At 41.9% G+C, this 19,762-nt stretch overlaps 3 protein-coding genes across 12 annotated transcripts in view; 1 reads left to right on the top strand and 2 right to left on the bottom strand.

Moving 5' to 3' along the window:
* The window catches only part of ADAMTSL3 (ADAMTS like 3), a 182,582-nt gene extending 180,530 nt beyond the window's left edge, over nt 1–2,052 (bottom strand). The window contains exon 1 of one of the 3 annotated variants that reach the window (XR_007628162.1): nt 1,893–2,052. Coding sequence is in view for 2 of the 3 variants with exons in the window: in XM_050309908.1 (XP_050165865.1) it covers nt 1,893–1,914 (22 nt within the window). In the remaining variant the exon portion in view is untranslated. The remainder of the gene's footprint in view (nt 1–1,892) is intronic. The other 2 variants (XM_050309908.1, XM_050309911.1) reach the window with 2 other exon arrangements.
* On the top strand, nt 477–17,746 carry LOC126637027 (lamin-L(III)-like). 7 transcript variants are annotated; one of them, XR_007628165.1, is made up of 14 exons: nt 831–1,356; nt 5,332–5,488; nt 6,456–6,581; nt 7,491–7,661; nt 8,527–8,652; nt 8,781–9,001; nt 9,706–9,931; nt 10,756–10,863; nt 11,635–11,751; nt 11,848–11,955; nt 12,086–12,156; nt 14,049–14,471; nt 16,562–16,636; nt 16,727–17,746. XR_007628165.1 is itself a non-coding variant. In XM_050309924.1 (12 exons), exons 1-11 carry the CDS (start codon nt 992–994, stop codon nt 12,125–12,127), a joined length of 1,767 nt encoding a protein of 588 aa, XP_050165881.1. In that variant the 5' UTR covers nt 831–991; the 3' UTR covers nt 12,128–12,156; nt 14,049–16,513. The 7 variants fall into 7 exon arrangements, 2 of the variants coding, with proteins under 2 accessions (XP_050165883.1, XP_050165881.1); XR_007628164.1 differs by lacking the exons at nt 16,562–16,636; nt 16,727–17,746 and adding an exon at nt 13,474–13,503 and having other exon boundaries at nt 830–1,356; nt 14,049–16,513; XM_050309924.1 differs by lacking the exons at nt 16,562–16,636; nt 16,727–17,746 and having other exon boundaries at nt 14,049–16,513.
* The window catches only part of SH3GL3 (SH3 domain containing GRB2 like 3, endophilin A3), a 52,471-nt gene continuing 50,159 nt past the window's right edge, over nt 17,451–19,762 (bottom strand). For both annotated transcript variants that reach the window (XM_050309933.1, XM_050309931.1), the window contains one exon: nt 17,451–18,250. In XM_050309933.1, coding sequence (XP_050165890.1) covers nt 18,045–18,250 — 206 coding nt within the window. In that variant the 3' untranslated portion in view covers nt 17,451–18,044. The remainder of the gene's footprint in view (nt 18,251–19,762) is intronic.

Below are 19,762 nucleotides of genomic sequence, written 5' to 3'. Positions count from 1 at the left end.
ATGCCTACAACCTTCATAAAACCTATCTTTACATTTAAAAAACTCCAAGAGCATGTCAAGGTCATTTTTATGTGTAGGAAATAACATCAGCCTAAGCTAAGCTCTCAAGTGACATTTCTTGTAACTGCCACAACAAACATAATAACAGTTACAGTAATGTTCAGAGATTTTGGTGCTCATACTGAATGAGATCTCTACAGCATTTGCTCTACAAAATGTATGTGAAAAAGTGTACATTAATTACCTACTGGAAAAAACCTGACAACTATCACTGTACATATCACTACTAAAAAAGTGCTGAAGCAACCTGATTGCTGAAGCAATCAGTACTGAACACTATTTTTTATAAAATGTAATATGTAATTGGTGTAAGGCTTTGCAGACTGCTTCACACAGTTGTCTTTATGAAGGTTCTCTTTCCACCTCCGTTCTATCGCACTGGGATGGCTGACAGGAAAGCTAAAAACGATCACCAAGAGCATGACAAAAAGGTTATTTTCATCAGCTGAGCAGTCTGAAAAAACAAAACAGACAGAACAGGCAGAGCACTGACGCAGCATCATGCTGGGGTCCGAGCATTACTGTAGCTGTCATGCATCTTCCTAAACCTGCGATTTTGTTTTCACCCTGGCCCCTTGCACAGGTCTGTGAGAACGCCGGGCTGCGGTAGGCTTTTGCTTCCTCCGCCCTCTCCGGGCAGCACCATTGGACTGATGAGATGCAGCAAGGCACGTGTGAAAGATAAAGCAGGGAAGAGACAGAGGAGGAGGGGGAAGAAAAAAAAAAAAAAAAAAAAAGTCTATTTTCTACGGGAGATCCTGATCGTCCGGCCGGGGCGGCCGCAGGGCTCAGCCCGAGCCCTTTAAGCTGCCCACCCTGGCGGGCAGGCGGCAGCTGCCGGCTATTTGGCGGCTATTTATACCGGGGCGGCGGCGGGCGCTGGGTGTCCTGCGCGGGGCGGTCCCGGCGGCGGGGCCCGGCCGGAGCTGCCATGGCCACGGAGTTCCCCCCCACGCCGGCCAGCGGCACCCGCTCCCTCGGCCGTGCCGCGGAGACGCCGCTGAGCCCGGCGCGGCTGAGCCGGCTGCAGGAGAAGGAGGAGCTGCAGCAGCTCAATGACCGCCTGGCCGCCTACATCGAGCGGGTGCGGGCGCTGGAGGCCGACAACTCGGCACTGCAGCTGCGGCTGAGCGAGCAGGAGGCGGGCACCGACCGGGAGCTGGACTGCCTGCGGCTGCACTACGAGACCGAGCTGGCCGACGCCCGCCGGGCGCTGGATGACATCGCCATCGAGCGGGCTACGCTGCAGGTGGAGCTGGGCAAGATCGGCGAGGAGCACCGGCAGCTCCACGTCAGGTCGGTGCCCCGGCCCCGAGCAGGCCTCCCTGCCCCGGGACACCCCGGGGAGCCGCCCCTCTGGGGCTCCTGCGGGGCGAGGGGAAGGGGATGCTGCTGGCAAGAGCTGTGTGTTGTGGGGGGAATGTATAGGGATGCTGGGTGTCTGGGTCGTGCAGCGGTGACACCTCAAAGGCTCTCTGGGGTTGCAGTGTCTCGGGTTGGGAGACATCTGGATGCCTGTTCTGAAGGTGAGCTGTAGGGACACTATGGGTAGTGCCTCCTCTGGGGTCACTTCACCTGGGATGGGCATGGCGCTCTGTCAAAATTTGGGCGGCTGGGTGCTCTTATAGGGTATGAATGCACAGCTGCATAGGTTTAGCACCACACCTGTGTTCACAAATGATCAAGATGCTGGAAAGTATCTAGAACGCTATAGAAACCATAGAAAGAGTGCTTGTATGAAGTTAGTGCACATCTCTTTTGGGCTGTTTAGCTCAGGCATTGCCCAGAAGGGAATGTCCACAGAAGGCAGTCCTGGGAGTAGTATAGCTTACCTGGTCCAGGTTGGTACTTCATAGGAATTTTCCTAATGGCTTTTGGGTCTGGATTTACATGCTCTTGGGACAAGCTGCATGCTGTTTCAGCTAGACTTTCTTGTAAGCTGTGTATCCTGAGCCTGGAATCATCTTGTTGTCCAGTCTTGCCTAACCTGGAACAAAGGGGTGGCCCGATGTAAGTGCAATTGCATCCTCTTGAAGGAGGGAAGAGGGGTGTAGTGAAGGGGAGGAAACAAATGTCCAATCCCAACAAACTTCCTTTATGGATATATACAACATACTAGTACTGCTAGTTACTTTAATGTCCCCTTGTACCCCTAAATCACTTACAGACTTGTAATAATTTGGGTGTTCACAAGCCTCCTTGTTATAAACACATAATCACAGCAAATTTAGGCACCAGCTTCTTTTAATGCCTGTGTGGAGCAAGTACTGCCCCCTCATAGGCTTAGTAGCTGTTCTGCGTGGGAATAAAATGTTTTTACTCTAAGCTGCTGTTTTCATCTGCATAGTTGTTGTTGGGCTTGTCTCAGTCATGCTGGGTTTTGGCTCACAGATCTGTTTCATAGATCTAACCAGCCACTTGACTGGACAGCGAGGAGAGGGGTAATGCCTGTTCTAAAACTTTTCTGTTGCTCTTTTTGTTTGTATAACTCTGGCTTTGTTTATAAAGCCTTGGACTTGGCAGGTATGCAATCCTCTAGACTGTTGTTTTTTCTTTACTTTAACTAGGTCTTAGAAGTGGTTAAGTTTACAGCCCATGGGGATATGATACCCAGTACATACTGCTTTCTGAAAGGACTAGACTGAAGTCCTAATATTAATGTGTGTTGTATCTGGGCTGCCTAACTGCAGATGTCTCAGATGACTTGGAACAAACTTTGAGGGTATCGTGCCCTTATATATACACCCTTTAAATAACCTGGTGGCTATTTAACTCTTATGGTATGGAATGTCACCAGATAATTTCCCAACAGCATTAACTATTGGCTCTGACAAATCAGAGAGACTCAAAGTTTTTAATGACTTACTGCATTTCAGTTTTTTTCTTATTACTTACAGTGGTGACTGGAAGTAGGCCAAGGATGTTTGGGGAGGAGGAGTTGTAGATAAGTGTATCAGTTGGTTGAATTCAGAGCCTGAGGAAGGTCAAAGCAACTACACTAACACAACAGAGAGAGACAAGACCAGTTCCTTTCTGTACCAGGGAGTATAGATGTGCATTTTACTGCTGAACTGACACACATGGAGTAGCAGCTGAGGCCATAACAATGAATTCTGTACATGCTGTGGACATTTCTCTGGTCTTGGCAAACTGGAGTCTGCTTCACACATACCTGAAATATTCTGGTAAAATTATTTAAATTCTTCAGATCAAGCATATGTGACATCCTGACTTACAGGGAATGTCATTGGCAGTGCCTCAAAGTTTTTGCTTGTAATTGATAGTCAGTAAGTCACACATAATTCCAGAATGGTTGGGATATGGAATGTTGCAGAGTACTGTAACTGTCGCTGCTTGCTGCATGACAGTATGAAGTGGTGTTCAGAACCCCAAACTTGGTTTAAAAGGGTAATAGATGCTCTTGTCAAAGTCAGACTCTTTAAATTATTGTTCTTAAAGAAGAAATTGCTCGCTCCAGGTTTCTTTGAAAATATTTGTCAGGAAGGAATCTAGGAAACCTGAGCCTGGCTGTCAGAGGCTTATGCTGGGGAAGTGGACTGTTAAAACACAGATAGTAATGGAATTTCAGTTTTGCAAACACTTTGATTGCAGAGTGAAATTTATATTATTGTAGGATGAAACGGTCAATATTATTACTATGCTGTAGTAATTATAGTAGTGTTATTGATGTACTTAATATCACGTATAGTACAGTAAGTGGTAGGAGTAGCAAAGACTCAAAAGGAAGGTGAATATCTTGAAAAGAAACCTGTAAATAATAAAACTACGGCACACTGTCTGTTTTTCATAGTTATTGGAGCTACTTTCCTCCTAGAGTCTGAGTAAGGACTAAATAACCTCTGCTAGCAAAGCACAATCAACAAAGGTCTCTGTAGAGCAGGGCTAGAAAAGGCCTTGAACAAGAACCTGATGTAGCCACGTGCCCCAGGCCTGTGTTGGAAGCAGCCATACCTGCATCCCTTCTAGCGGATTTTGTGTAACCCTTATTTTAAATTCCAGATGATGAAGATTGCAGAATATCCCCCCCAGGCAGTGTGTTTCAGTGTTGAACTACTGTTAGTTTCCTCTCCCTAACATCTGACCCGAATATTCCTCCCTGCAATTTAAACCTGCAGCTTCCTGTCTTTTCTACAACAGACGTGGAAAACAGATTCCCTTCATATATGTAAAGACTGTTCTGTCTCCTGTCACTTTTCTGTTCTCTAGACTAAACAACCCTAAGATTTTTCCAGTCTTTCCTTGCAGTCCAGGCTTTCTAGAGCTGGTCAATCCTGCAGAATTGCTTTGGACTCTCTCCAACTCTGCTCTGTTATCCACTGGAAAACTCATTGTATGAACTAACACAACTTTGCCACTTGGCAGAAGAGATTTTGCCAAAACAGATTGAGGCCTTTACTCTTCGCAAGCTCAAATCTGGGTTTTGAGCAGGGACTCAAGACTCTGGATAGCGGGCAGGGCAACTGCAGAAGGATTTTAAAAGTTGGAGTGGTGTGGGGAGTTATCACTGTGTCCTCTGACAGGAACTCACCGTGGGCCCAGCTCTTCCCTGCCGTGGTGCCAAGTAAAACTGGCAATGCAGTCGTGTTGGCCGTGCAGGCGGTACCTGAGGTACAGCGCCTGAGTGTTGGTCTGGAGATGCCTCTTCCCAAGGCAGAGCTTCTCTTCCCCTGCATCTCCACTGTGGAGGGAGGAGTGCGTGTCCCTTCCCGAGGGGTGCTGTGAGGGAGGGTGGCCCTCGGGCCTCGCTGAGGGGCTGCAGGAGGCAAAGCCCCAGTGGGACAGCAACGCAGCTCCCGGGACTGGCCAGTGGCCTCCGGGGGACAAAGCTCCATCTGTGCTGCGGGGAGGAGGAGCGGCCACAGCCCGGGAGGAGGGGTCGCTTCGCCCCGTGTGTGACCGGCGCGGCCGCCTCAGCCCCTGCGGGTTCCCCCCGGCCATGGCTGTGCGGGCTCGGAGCCCCCGGTGCCGTGAGGCACCTTCCCGGGGGGCTGGCACCTTCCTGGCTTCAGCATAGGATTCACACAGAATGAGCTGGAAAATGGGTCAGGAATCTCTCTGGTTAAACAAATGATGCTTGTCCGAGGGGCCTGTCGGGTTTGTTTTACAGCTCACCCTGTGCTCTCACCGTGAGCGTGATTAACCTCCCTTCTGTTTCACCGCACACCCCTCTGAAGGCAAACACATGAACGCATTGAAAACAAACCCTCCCTCATCAGCTGCAACTTACGAGTATAAAACTTTCACTTGCAGGAATTCCAAAAAGGAAAGTGATTTGAACCTGGCCCAGGCTCGCATGAGAGACCTGGATGCCCAGCTGATCGCGAAGGAAGCTGACTTAGCAACAGCCCTGAACGAGAACCGCACCTTGGAGAATGAGCTCCGTGAATTAAAGGATGAAGTACTCACAGTAAGACTTGCTCTAGGGATTTAAACTTTGCTTCTATTCCTGCAGTTTTTGCGCTTTTTCCCCCAATTACTTATTGATATCTAAAAGCAGGGAAAGCCCATTAACTATGGCAGTGAAGGGTACACACTCTTGCTGAAAGCAATTGCTACTGATAGTTGGTTCCTTAAAACTTCCATCTCCTGCGTGTACCTTTATGACCACAGTATGTAATGTTTCTTGTTCTGAGGTCAAAACAAGCTGAAATTTGCTACAATTCCTGTAGAATTCTGCAACATGCCAAGGAAGGGAGCACTTGAGGGACCCTGCTTCCCAATGCTTAAAATCCAGGCAGAATAAGTTCTAACTACATTATTTGGTAGGCTTTTGTGCTACTAAAATGAACTCTGCTCGAGTTGGTACTCTATCAATGCGCTTATAAGAGCACAGCTTTTGTATCTTCATGCTTTAATGTGTTCATTGAATAAGCTCATTTCGAATTTGTAAGGATGAAAACCCAACAAAACAAACAACATTGTATCATTAAAGCAACATACTCCAACACTGCAAGTGTATAATAGTGTGTCAGTGTAATTAGGCTACATCTGGAGGATTTGCTCATTGTCAAATTATATTGTGAGTTAGGAAGAAGTTCTGAATATTTGCTTTTGTGAAAGGGGAGGAATGGATGGTACAATTGATCAGAAGTCTATTCTGAGGAGTCAAACTTAGCTGGTGGCATTAAGGGCTGCTCTATATTTGCCTTGTGGGAACTCTGACCTACATAAAAATTAAGTAGGATTCTATCTATTGCTAATATTCTGGATCCCACTGAAATAAGAACTTAAACAGAATAACCCACTACACTCAAGCAGCGTGTTTTGGTTGCTGTGGGAGTGAAGTTGAATGATCTGTAACAAATTGGTTGAAACAAATTAGTTTGAAAACATTACCTCTTAATTTTGATAACCCTGTTGTCTGTCCTTTCTAGCTGAATCTGTCACTGGAAGATACCACAAAGCATCTCCACAGTGAAATGTTGAGGAGGGTGGACCTAGAAAATAATATGAAGACTTTGCAGGAAGAAATGACGTTCCAGAAGCGCCTTCACGAAGATGTATGTTTTAGCTTATTAACCACCAATTTTTTTAGGTGTCCATGGATGCACTTAAAAGTAAGGTTAAGATGAACTTAATGCTTAAAAAGGTAACTAGGTGAGCTGACCTATGGCAGCCCATCAGCTAATTGAATCCACCTAACTAGGAAGACTTCAGGAAAGTACACAACCTCATGTTAACTGAGATAGTATCAACAGATATCTGCAATATGAGAGGATTTTCTCAGGCTGCTCTTCTGAACTACGATCCCAGTATACTGTTTTGTGTAAGTGCAAGTGCATATATTACAGTTACGGTTAAATTATTCCAGATGTTTGCTTGAAACCTGAAATAATGGAAGAAATTAAATCTGCGTTAATAAGCAACTTGTGTTCCCAACTTCCTTCACACTTCTTAAAGGTGTCTGGTAACCTTTGTGAGAAAAGTCAGTAAACAGAACTAGGAGACATGTGAACGTAAATCAGCTTCCTTCTTGCTGGTAGGAAACTTAAAGAGTGTGGTTTAAGTGATAGAATTCTAATTTCCCTAACCAACTGCTATCAGTTTTTTAATAAAACAAGAATAGGTGAAGTAACAGTGCCTAAAGAAACTGAAGTGTATCTGCATGTGTTCAAAGGAAAAAAACCCAAACACTATCTAGTGTAAAGAATTAAGTCTTACAATTAAATATGAATTACTGCTTTTATTAGTTTGAGCAATGTTGGCAGTGAGGTGGCAAAACAGTAGTGAGGCAGCTACTGAGTGGGCATACCAGACCTAATGGATGAAGATCTAAGATATGAATAAAGATGAATTACTGTGTACTCAATGAGAAATTTCCTTCAGTAGTGAAGGACTTGTGAAACTGGTACACTTTGAATCTCAAATTGTATTGGCTTGTTTATTCTCTGCAAAATTTCTTCTTCTAGAAACTCAAGGAGACAAGAAGAGTCCATGAGAGCAGGGTAGCAGAAGTAGAATCTGGTCGTCAGAGAGAATTTGAGAGTAAGCTCTCAGAAGCTCTGCAGGGGATCAGAAGGCAACATGAAGAACAAATTCAAGGATACAAAGAGGAGCTGGAGCGAACGTTCAGTGCAAAGGTGAGTTTGTAAAAGAGATCAGTAAAACAAAGCTGAAGTTCTCTGCACCTTCACACAAAGTCATGCTAGCATAAACAGATTATGTGATGGATCCCTTGCATTCACTGTGGAGCTTCTTGGCATAAGTTAAGGAATTTCAAAGCAGTGTCAAATTAGACAGTAGGATTTCTGCAAATGTTTGGTTCTAAAACTGGTTCATGCATAAATACTGTCCTCTTTGGGAAGTGATTAGGAATAGCTGATTATATTTGAGACTTCTGACAAATTTGGGACGAAGGTGTGTTATGTTTATATTAAGCGATTTCAGTCTTGAATAAAGCCTAACTTTTTCTATGCTCTAACTTACATGCCAACTCAGTGAATTCCTTTGGATGCTTCTGTTTCTGTTTTGGCTGGAAAGTCTGAGTGCCTCTTATAGGAGCACTTTATCCTTTCTTGGAAAATCTCAAGATTGAGCTATTTGTAGAGCAATTCAATGCTGCAGGAACTCTTCAGTAACAGACCTTTTGGGGAAGAGCAATAATAGTTTGATATGCACACCCAATGTCCTGCAGCCCTATGCTTTGACAAGCAGCTTCTAAATATATTCTCCATTGTTCTTCTGGAGAATTAATTTACTTAATATCTATACAAAGACCTCATGCATCTCTAACTGAAATATCCTAATCCAGCCATTTTCACTACCTGACTATTGCTGACTTTTTTCTGACAGTGAAAAATTTTGAGCTGGACTTTATTTGTATCTGCACACTTTAGTAAAACCTAACTATTTCCAGATGTAACAGGTGAAAATCACTTGGTTTTCTTTCCGTATTTAAAATATATGATAATATGCAACTCATTGCTAACAGTGATTTATCCACAGATTGAGAATGCCCAGCTAACTGCAAGAAGAAATAGCGAGTCTGCCAATGCTGCTCGGGAGGAGCTGCTGGAAACAAAGAGGAGAATTGATACTTTGGTATCTCAAGTTAATCAGTATCAAAACCAGGTGCTGTCTTTATTTGTATAACGTTTAAAATTATTTTAATTTAGATATTCAATTAAAAATATTGGCCTCTTCTCTCTAATCCTTAGTTACGGTTTGATTTTCTTTTTTTCCTATTCCTTTCATTTTAGAATGTTGCTTTGGAGAGCAAAATAAAGGAGCTACAGGACTTGCTGGATTATGACCGTGATGTCCATCGAAAGCGAATGGCTGAAAAGGAGGAAGAAATGGCACGAGCTCAGAGGCAGGCACAAGAACAGCTGGAAGAATATCAGCATCTCTTAGATGTGAAACTGGCTCTGGATTTGGAAATAAATGCCTACAGAAAGATGCTGGAAGGAGAGGAACAGAGGTAGGCTATGAGGAGATCTTCATATGAGGACTTGCTTCATTTAAGACATCTACACTAACTGTATACCTTCAGAATGTGCAGAAGACAAGACACAAACATTATGTCATTAAGTGCAGTAACTTAGTTAATGAAACATATCTTCTGTAGATGGTATTTATATCCCACATCTAACACACGGTGTAGTAAGATGAAGTAGCTTGATAAACCCAACTGATAAAATTCAAAGGTCCATTAGACATTCCTCCACTTTCTCAAAGTTTTGTGCTACATCTTAAAGATCTATCAAAGACAGTGCTCAAGTTTCATCAGTGAAACTGAGAAACTGTATCAACTCTTATCTGTCCAGTCATGGCATCTCACTTGCCTGGTGAGAACATGAACTCTCAATATATGCTAAGAAGGGTCAAAAACTTAAAATTAGTTTCACTGAAGATTTGTCTGTAGAGACTTTAAAGGAATAGTTACTGCAGTTGGGAATCTCTTCTTATCAATATAAGCTTGCTCTGGACTTGAGAGCTGGGGCTGTCTTCCAGACTTAACAAGTCTTAGCTACTCTTGCCAATAGAAATAAAATCTTATATTCAAGACTTCATGGAAAGCTTGGATAGAGGAAGCTGTTAGGCTTGGTTATAGTAGGAGGATGGGATTGAGAAGAAATCAAGCAGGTCAGATAGTCAAGGGGATGTTCTCTGACTCTCCTCTAGGCTAAGGCTGTCACCCAGTCCATCTTCACATGGCATGGCAACTCCAGCAACAGGTAGAGGGAGGAGGATTCTGCATGGGAAGAAAAGGAAAGTGAAAGAATCCAAAAAGAGAGAGTGTGGTGCTGCAATTAAGACTGTTCAGCATGCCTCAGCTTCTGGAAATATATCCATTGAGGAGATCGATGCAGATGGGAAATTTGTCAGGCTTAAAAACAACTCTAACGAGGTACTTTTGCTTTCATGGCTTTCATTGCAAATATGACTGTTTGTAAATGACTTGTAGCTTAGTGACAGACTAGAGACTGACTTCTTTGGTACTGCAGGTGTTCTGTTCACAGGGCTGTCTGAGAGGTGATTTTGGGTGGAGTTACAAGGGGTTCTGTTATGCAGAAATCTAACACCTTCAGCTGTTTGTCATCAGATTCAGGCTAGCACTATCAGAAGTACTACTTATGCTTGATGAACTAAATAGGGTTCTTAGTAAATTGGATCAGGACAGCCTCTTATTGCTTAAAAGTACTTAAAACAGCTAAAAGATCAAATAGAGGTGATATCTAATCCATGTGGAGGGTTTATCTGACCAATTAGGTAGTTCTTTGACAAGTTCAGTTTGCAAAGCCAGAACTATTAGAATTAATCATAAGGGCTTCAAAACATGTAGCTTGTAGTCTAGCCTCTTCAGCCTGACATGCCTTAAGACTTCACAGGGCACTATGTGTTTTTTATATACATGGCTCAAGTTGGGTAGGTGGGCATGGTTCTGATGAACTTCATTTATCAGAATCTCCCTGGTAAAGAGCATCATGATCCCCCCTTCAATGGAAGGCAAGAATAGGTGTGGCTTAATTTATTGGACTAAGGAGAATCCTAAAATACAAGGAGAAAACATAGTGAGCCTTTAATGGAAACTTGACTGCTTCCTCAAAATTGGTCACATTCTTGTATGCTACGGGAGTGGGATTAAAACTGACCCATGAGTCTGGAAAGAACCTTGCACTTGCATCACATGATGTTGGCCTGCAATGCTGAGTGAAGTTTCTTGTCCCACAGGATCAACCTCTCCATGGATGGGTGCTGAGACGACATATTGGAAGTGTGTCAGATGTTACGTACAAGTTTCCTTCGCAGTTCACTCTTCAGGCAGGCCAAGTAGTTACAGTAGGTAGTGGTTTTGTCAGACTTTCTCAGAGCTCTATTCCTATGTTAGATGTCAACAGAGATTCCTGTAATATGGAAAACTAAACTGATACTGCAAGTGCTTGAAGGACTGAAGTTCTTATTTTACGTGGTGAGGGATATGGGGGAAAATCCTTCCAGCAACTTGATCTGAAATGCCAGTTAAATTTTCTTTAAAGCTTGGATGGAACCTGGATCATCCCAGATTGGAATGTGCTCTAATTGTGAACAGAATCATTGTATTCTAGTTTATTCTTAGGGTTCCTTAAGTATAGTATTGTACTAAGCTAAACATTAGCACTAAATCGTACTCTTAAGTACATTTAGATAAAGAGCCAAACTCTACACTCGCTACTCCAAATGGTGTAGGAGGTTGCTCAAGAGATCTGTGAGTGACCAGGAGAGAGGCTCTTGTACACACAAATTGCTGCCCTGAGCATGCCTGTGACTATGGCTTGGCTCTGTGACTCAAATGTTATGCATGCCAGGCAGGGCTACCTCTACATCAGGTAGAAGCTGTTAACAGCTTTTTCTGCATTAAGTGTTTTACAGTTTTCAGTAAAAAACCCCAAAAAAAAATCTTTACCATCATTCTTGGTATTCCTGAAAAGAACTAACTTGCCAGGGATCACAGTGATTCATTTCTGTTACTGAACATCTCTGGTATTGCAATACATGATAGTTATGTGGATTAGACTGAATCCTACTCTAACTACAAAGATTCTTCAGAAGCTCACTCTGAATCTGTTGCAGATCTGGGGTGCAGCTGCTGGTGTAAGCCCAGGTCCCAGTGATCTGGTCTGGAAGTCTCAGAGGTCTTGGGGAACTGGGGATAGTATTGATGTTACACTTATCACAGATGATGGTGAGGTAAGTGAAATAGTAAATAGCTTCTACTGTCCTAATACTAAACTTGTTTGTGCTTAATCCATGAGGATCCTTGGTGGCAATTCAATTGTATTGTAGGAACTTGCAGAGAGGAAGATTACATTTGTACCCAGAGGAGAAGAAAGCAGTGAGCAAGATGATGATTATGAAGAAATAACTGGAAGTGAAATGGAGTTTGCATCTCAGGTAAGCTGCCTGAAGCTTAAATGCATGCCATTAGCAGAGTCACTCAATGGACACTTTTGTATACTAAACCAAAATCCTTCTTCAAGTACTATTAATATCCTTCAACTATTAATGTTTTTCTTGATGTCAGACCAAAAGAAGAAGAAAAAAGAAATGTTGTTTGGTTTCATGATAGTGGTTCCTGTGAGAATCCTTAAGCAGGTGAGGTGGTGAGAATCATGCTTGTCATCTCATAGAAAACTTGCTTCATTAGTGGTGCTGCAGTCTCTTGTCCCACATAGGATGTAGCTTGCATGGCTTTGCATTAGTAATGCAGTGATGTTTTGCTTATTCTCTGGCTGAGTATGCTCAAATAGTAGCATTAATTATTTGACATCTTACTACTGACACACTGAAACATACGACCTCTAACGTCTGTTTCATCTAAATATCTGACTGTGTATTAACTTAGGAGCTCTTATCCCACAAACAGAATGCAAACACTATTTTTGTGGGATGAAGTGACTTATCTGACAGTTCAGTGTCCCTGGCTTGCTCTTAAGGTAAATTCAGTGTGAATTTAAGTTGAATATACTTGCAAACCCTGGCTACGAACTTACACGTTGTAATGCCCTGTGCAAGACTCTGCAGCCCCTTCAATGGCTCTTGACTAACCACATTACACATCTGCACTGATACATGTTGGATGCTGCCACTGCACTTTGATATACTCGTAGTCTGCTACCTTTAATTGCTGAAGTTGTCTAAAACAACTAATATGAGACTTTTAAACTGGTTATAACTGAACAATTATAACTGTTCTTGACCCAAATTGGTTTGTGTCTTGACCTGAAAGAGCACCACGTCCCCTTTGCTAGTACAGACTTCAAGGCCTGAAGTGCAAGGTTGTGCCCAGCTAAAAACTTCCTCTTGCTGACACATGTTAAGCCACCACAGCTCTTCCTAAAACTGATCCTACACAGTTACAAGGAGGATTTGCATCTTATTGCACTAAATCTTAAAGCTCCCACTACCATGTCCTAAATATTTTCATAATATGCCTGAAAACTAACTCAAAAATGCCTTTGTACTGTCTTTCTGGAGGAATGTACCCAAGAACAAGCAGTTACTGCCTGCTTTTTTTTTCCTGTCCTTTCAAACAGAAAATCTGGATAAATGTTACTACAATACCATGTGGCTTAAAGGATGTTTATCAGTCTCCTGACTTGCATGCACACTCTTGTAATATTTTCAGTCTCTCACTGAAGATGGTTATGAGGCTTCTGAGAGAGGTTCTATAATGCTGTTCTGCCCTTTAGGATCTTAATGCACACAACAAAATGGTTGAAGGAAGCTTTAGACTCATGAAGAGACTTACCAAAAAAGGCTTCTTTTCATATTCAGAGTAGGGCCTCTCCTTCAGGGTAGCTTCTTTTTATTTTAAAAGGTGGGGTTTTTTGAGTTCTATGGCTTGTTTGGTATTCAGTGATGGAAAGCAAAAGTAACTTTTTTCCTTACACCTCTAATCTGTTTTATCAGCAATTTTACAATACAGTTGTGACATTTATGGTAAGAGTCAATTCTATAATCCTTCCAATCAAATGTTAATGTCTTTCCTGTCTGCTGAATTCCCGTTAAACTGTAACACTAGTAGCTATGTGCTTCTGCTGCATTGGTAGTACTGGAGTGGCAGCTTAGTAAACAACAGTAACCTCTTGCATGCAGTGAAGTGATGGGAAGAATGCATGCTGTGCTTTAAAGGAAGGCAGGGTTTCCAGACTTCTTGCTTCTGCTTTCACCATCCTAACCAGGGCAGCATGAATCTGCATGCCAGTGAAGTTCTGATGGTAGTGAGCTTGACAGCCTTTCATTAAGGAAGGCACAGGCTCATGTATTGCATGGCCTCAAATTCTTACAAGTTTGTAGTCTTTCTCCCCACCCACAAACCACCTAGTACAGTTCATGTATGTCTCTCTTAAAAATCTGCTTTATTAATTAACTAAATCTACAGAACACTAAAACGTCTATATGAGGATCAAGTAGGTAACCAGCAAGAAATAAGAAGTCTGTGCACATGCTAATTAGGCTAATGTCTTCATGTTTTCTTTCTGCAGCAAAATGAGGATCCCAGCTGTTCTCTCATGTAACGTGGACAAAGAGACAATCATCTGAAAACATCTCTGAGTCCCAGGTGACATAGACTGTACGTGTTTTGGTATCTTCTGCAATATCTGGAACTTGGAATTCACATCACGCCTTGATGTCTTTGTAAGAAACATTGTCCACAACATGATGGAATTTCCTACCTTCTGATACTGGACCCTGTCCTTGGATTCACTGTTACGAAGAGCAGTAGAATGCAAGCTCCACGTGAAGTTATTTTTACTTTTATACAGGGATCTGGTTTCCATGACCTGCTGAAACAGAGGAGGGTACAGAGTTTACAAAGCTTCTAAACATGTGCTCTAGAAGGATGTTAAATACTTGACAATGAACATGAGGCTGCCTCAATATTCTGATACAGTGTTTCTCCAAAGGTAACTTCTCTTTTAAGCCTGAGTGGGAAATGGGACAGATCACACTCTGGCTTGCCCCTTGAGCAAGTCTAAAGTTAAAACATTGTCCTGAAGAGTGATGAGTGTCTGAAATGTTTCCTGCTCATGCAGGAATATATGAAAACTGGCCGAGAGCACTTGCTGGAGTGAAACACATTAAAAGCAAGTTGTAAAAAATATTTGTGCCTGGTAATACACGTACTGTTTCTATATTCTAGCACCTGGAAATGCCCCAGTTTCAGTATTGTATATTCCTAGATACAGAATATCACAGCATAACTGTGCCAACCTTAACTTGGACAAATGTATCCTGTAAATGTGAAAAAGCATCTCAGTCCAACAGGACAGGTACTGTGACTAGTGCTGTTGGCACTGTTTGAATAGTCCCAACAACTGCTCTCTAAGGGGCTAGGAAGAAAAACATACTTAAAATAAACATGAAAACCAGAAAGCACCAAACAGTAGTGAAAGATGCATTGAAACAGCTGCTCTTAGAGTGCTTATGTACTGAATCCCTGCAGTCTGCAGCACTGGGCTGTGTCCAGTGGGCCAGCTGGAGGAACACTTGACTGTTGGCCAGTGTGCTATCATGGATAGCTCTGGGTCCATGAAAAGCCTGTCCTGTAACCCTCAGGAACAGGCACTTGGCCTCTGGGGGCACTGCAGTCACTCTCTGCCTCTCTTCACTGAACTGACCAGCTAGTCCTGAGGGGGAAAGGAAGGGCCTGGATGAGCCACTGGAAGGACACTTTTACTTTAGAGCAGCTGAGCCTGCAGACTTCTCTCGATGCTGGAATAGTGTTTTGACTCTTTTATCTTGCCAAAGTACTCGGCTCCAAATTCAAGACCCTGATGTTTTAGGATGTAGGTGTTAAGGTGCTTATGCTAACTTAAGCTTTTACATGATCTGAAAGTTAGTTTTGAGACATCAAGAGTAGATGCTGGTTTAATACTTGCAATTGTAGCAGACCCAAATTCTGTTCCACCTGAAACCATAGAAATAGCTGCTGCTATAACATTGCTGTATTTGTCTTGATTTCTTAAAACTTTTTTAACTACTAAAGATATTTTTCATGTATATAAAAGTCTTGGATATAAAAGTCATGTATATAAGTCTTGGATTTGAATATTTGCAAATTAAATAATAAAGGTCTGTTTATTCATTGATTTCAGTTGAGTGGTTCAAAAGACTTCAGAGTAACAAAACTGGTAAGTTTAGGGACTGCAGAGTGAAGAAGCCTTCAGAACTGTACTCTGCTCTCCTGTTTATATTAATCACTCATTTCACATAAAGCTGGCCTGCTCTCACCTTGATTTAAGAGGAATCTTCAGCATTTCAAGTAAAACCTGCACTTTCACTGCACAAGGGAAGAGCTGAAGTAGTATACAAGTCTTGATAGGAAAGAGCAGCAGCATTAGATGTTTGCACATCAACAGTCCAGGAAACAAGTCTGACTTCCATTTACTCAATTCACAGTCTACAGGATAGTTTATGTTGTTTTTCCTTAGCATGCAACTTTTTATAAAGGCAGATATAGAAGAATCAATTCTCTGCTGTGCAAATGGTCTTCCTGATAGGAAACCTTAATGTGAGTTGGTAAAGTCCATAGACCATGGGAAACCCTAATGGATAACAGTGTAGAGCTTTTGATTCGGCTTTGCTTCCAGGTTACTAATTTTGCACTTTCTACTTCTAATGAGGCATCTATTGCAGCTGACCAGGAGCTCTATACTAAATGGCAAGCTGCCTACTGAGAAGTGTATTGGGAAGTCAGATCTTTATTCTGTGGATGTGCATTTGTGCATATATAATTCTTTCCTTCAGGGAATTCTGTTGAGGTGAAAGGGAGATTTCAATTCCTCATTTATTGCCTGTACTGGAAAGGTAAGGGCAGGTAAGATCCCTCTTATAAAGGAGGAAAAGCAAAAGCAGCTGGGAATCCTGAACAGTTGTCTCAAGCATTTTATATTCCGAACTTCATAGCTACTTTCATTCAAGAACCAGGCCAAGACAATTTTCTTTCCATATTGTTGCTCTGGTAATTAGTAATTCAGAGATGATGTGCCTGCAGGAGCAGACTCCAGGAGAAGCTGCAAAGGATAACCCTCCTCTTCTTTTGTGACCATTGTGCAAGTCTAGACCAGAGGTGAGAGAAAGCAGAAAACCATGGGGGAGCTATTTGTGCTTCTTAAAAGGCACTGCACCTGTTATACACATGAAATTCTTTCCTCTCTAGGGAATGCTGTTTCAACTGGACTACAGAACCAGCTACAGCTTGAAACTCTGAAGGTGGATTCAGGACAATTTACCCATAAAGAATTCAGCTCTCTTTTCATCAATTTATCTTGTATGGAGAGCAATAGGCAAAAGACCACATCTTCTTCTGGGGCTGCTGACTTGATCTGGTCACTACTCCATCACTAAACATGCAAGAGATGGCTAACAGAGAAACACAGTGACTCTAACTTCATTCGGATAAGTACTTAAGGCTGGAATTTGTCCTTAATTTTGATGCTTTTTTTTAGCATATTTTTAGTTATCACATCTTTTCCTTACCACCTCATTTTCTCTTTTTCCTCCTTTCCATCCCTTTCAGCTAAACATAAAAAGTAGAAGTGTTTTGACTTGTCATTTCTTTGCAGTAGGCACCAGGAATACCTATTTCTCTCACTGGTGTTCTGTACAACCCCTGTGGAACTAGAAGCAGTTTGTACTTAGTTCCAAGGAATTTTGTCTCTTATCCTCCTCCTAGAAAAGTTAGACATCATAAATGCTAAACAATCAGTAGAGGTGGCAAGGTGATTAGAATTCAGTGCCTGAGGTGTTTTAAAACTAATACTTTATTCATGCATTTTTAATGTAGCATTGTTTTTGTCACTGAAAGCTCATATACTCAACAAAAGTGACCTCCAGTTCAAAAACAAGTGCCAGAACTATAGGTATAGAAGCAGCAGCCACTCTTCTTATCCCACAGAAATATTTATTCAGTTTGGTCAGTAAATTATAGGAATTTTCAATGCTGAGAACTTGTACTTAGTACAACATCATCATCATATTGACAACAACCACTTTGCCTTTTGTCAACATACAATGTGAAAGATGTATTAACTTGTTCACAATAAATTACAGTGTGATAGATGAAAAGAGCTCAATGACATCAGTAACTTAGGAACTGGTTACAGTTAGCTTCACTAACAGTATTTTTAAAAATGGTTTTCAATAGTAAAATCATCGCAGCCAAAGGTAAAAAAAAAAATGCACATACAATAATAGCGAGGAAATGCATTTTTGGAGCAACAGTGACCTACCAGTAAACACTTCATACAGTGATCTTCAAGGCACAAAGCAAAAAAACTAGGTATGGGTTTTTTTGCAGGTTGACAAATCAGGGAAGGTGAAATTTTTCTGAATATAAAATAAATACATTTTAAAAAGACGCATACAAAAGTCAGTAAGTCAGTCAAATAGCAAGGCTTTCACAGAATGCCACACTGACAGAACATTTGTGAATCCATTTCAGTCATGAAATCATGTTCACAGCTCAAATGACACAATCACTGAGGCAAGGGAACTATCACTTCAACATAATTAATGGGGAAGAAGCCAGACTCTCCATTTAACATCCCCTCATACCAATTCTCATCGATCTGATTGGTCAGAGTTATGATGTCCCCTTCCTTAAACCCAAGCTCGCCTTCATTTTCTGGCTCAAAGTCGTAGAGAGCTTGGCAGCAAGGCTGATCCATGTGCACTGAAGAACCTGCCCCAGTGACAGAAAAAACAACCATATTAATCAAGCTTCACAGCATCCTACCAGTCACTAAGCATGAAACAAGGGTCAAAAATGTAGCCCTGCTGTCCTGTTGATAGTTTTTCCATTGCTTTTACCTACTACCATCTGGTGCTTCTGCATATAAAATACAAGACCAGTGATAATAAGTTTCAAGTGTAATTCTGTTCCTCCCTTAAGTACAGATGCTACTCCATTTCCATTCCTAGCTGCCTTCCCTTTGAAAAGGATGTTTATCTCAAACTGAAGGTTCGAGTAATCCGTTGTCAAAACCAGTGTGGTCTCTGGAGCAGCTGCCACAGAGGAATCGGAAGGGCAGGAGCTGAGGAAGTAGAACAGTCAACAGGGGAAATGACAAGGGATCATTTAAACAAATTGCAGAGCAGCCCCGTGATCCTGTGTGGATACCACCAGAGGGCAGGGGCTCTGAGTCCCTCCTCCCTGCACACACCTGCAGCCTGGGGGCAGCCACCTGGACTGTCACACTCCTGGTGCCTTTGCAGGAGCAAGGCTTGCACCCTCCCCTCAGCTGAGCAGTGACAGGCACTTCTGGGCTGCTGGTCCCCGAGCTGTTGTACAGCAAAGGTTATGCTGGGAACAGCGGTGCCTGTCAAACTATTTTAGGGATGAAAACAGTTTTCCAATACAGCATCTGGCTGTTCTTGTGACACAAACTGTTTGCCCTGTGATAAAATCTTCATTCCAAATCACTCTTTTAAAATATTAGTGGTACCATATGCAAATGTAATAGTAAGTACATCTATTTACAGGAAAACAAGTAAATATAAATATAATGTATAATATAAAGTATAAAACAGAACTGCCATTAGCAAAGGAAGTTAACCTTGTAAATGCAGTTACTTTTTATAAAGATATTCTCATGAAGGGCTGTTAATTGTCTTGGTTTTGTGGTAAATATGTATATATGTAATATATTAATTCATATTTATGAATAATAACTTATTCTAATAAAATTTAACATTCAAATTGTAAAGCTTTGCTCTGTAAAGCTTAGCTCCATGGCCAAGGATAGCCAGAGGTTCAACTGCAGTTCAGCCATAACATATTTTTTACAAACATATTAGTATATCCAAGTGAAAGTCTGGTAATTTGAAATACATTTTTAAAGCAAGAACAGGAGAAAAGATTTCCTGCTGCTGCCATGTAAACAGCAGTGCAACAGCTGGTAGCATGACACCTCTAGAACACTATGCTTACATTAAACAGTTAAATCTCTTAAATATTAAGTTATTCAGGTTGTCTTATTTGGAACATTGCAACAATTTTCTGGTATTCCAGTCTGGACTCTCTCTCCCAGCTATCCCACATGCTAATCATGCAATCGCCTTTTTGATGGGTAAATCTGCATACAACTAATAATGCAATACAGATATAATAGCTAAGATGGCAAAAATGCCTTTTCATCTGTTAATCATAGTAATGCATAGAAAACTATTAAAAAGAAACTTTTCAGGCATTTTC

This window comes from Myiozetetes cayanensis, unplaced genomic scaffold (genome assembly GCF_022539395.1).
Source record: "Myiozetetes cayanensis isolate MyiCay16 unplaced genomic scaffold, myiCay2020 scf14, whole genome shotgun sequence".
NCBI classification, from domain to species: Eukaryota; Metazoa; Chordata; class Aves; order Passeriformes; family Tyrannidae; genus Myiozetetes; species Myiozetetes cayanensis.
This window is presented reverse-complemented; position numbering and strand designations above follow the sequence as displayed.

Bases quoted from the DNA above. Each gene is read 5' to 3' on its own strand.
- LOC126637027 (XM_050309924.1), top strand. From the start codon at position 992: ATGGCCACGGAGTTCCCCCCCACGCCGGCCAGCGGCACCCGCTCCCTC. The intron at 9,002-9,705 runs GTAGGCTATGAG...ACTCTCCTCTAG, and splicing joins CTGGAAGGAGAGGAACAGAG to GCTAAGGCTGTCACCCAGTC. The intron at 9,932-10,755 runs GTACTTTTGCTT...CTTGTCCCACAG, and splicing joins TTAAAAACAACTCTAACGAG to GATCAACCTCTCCATGGATG.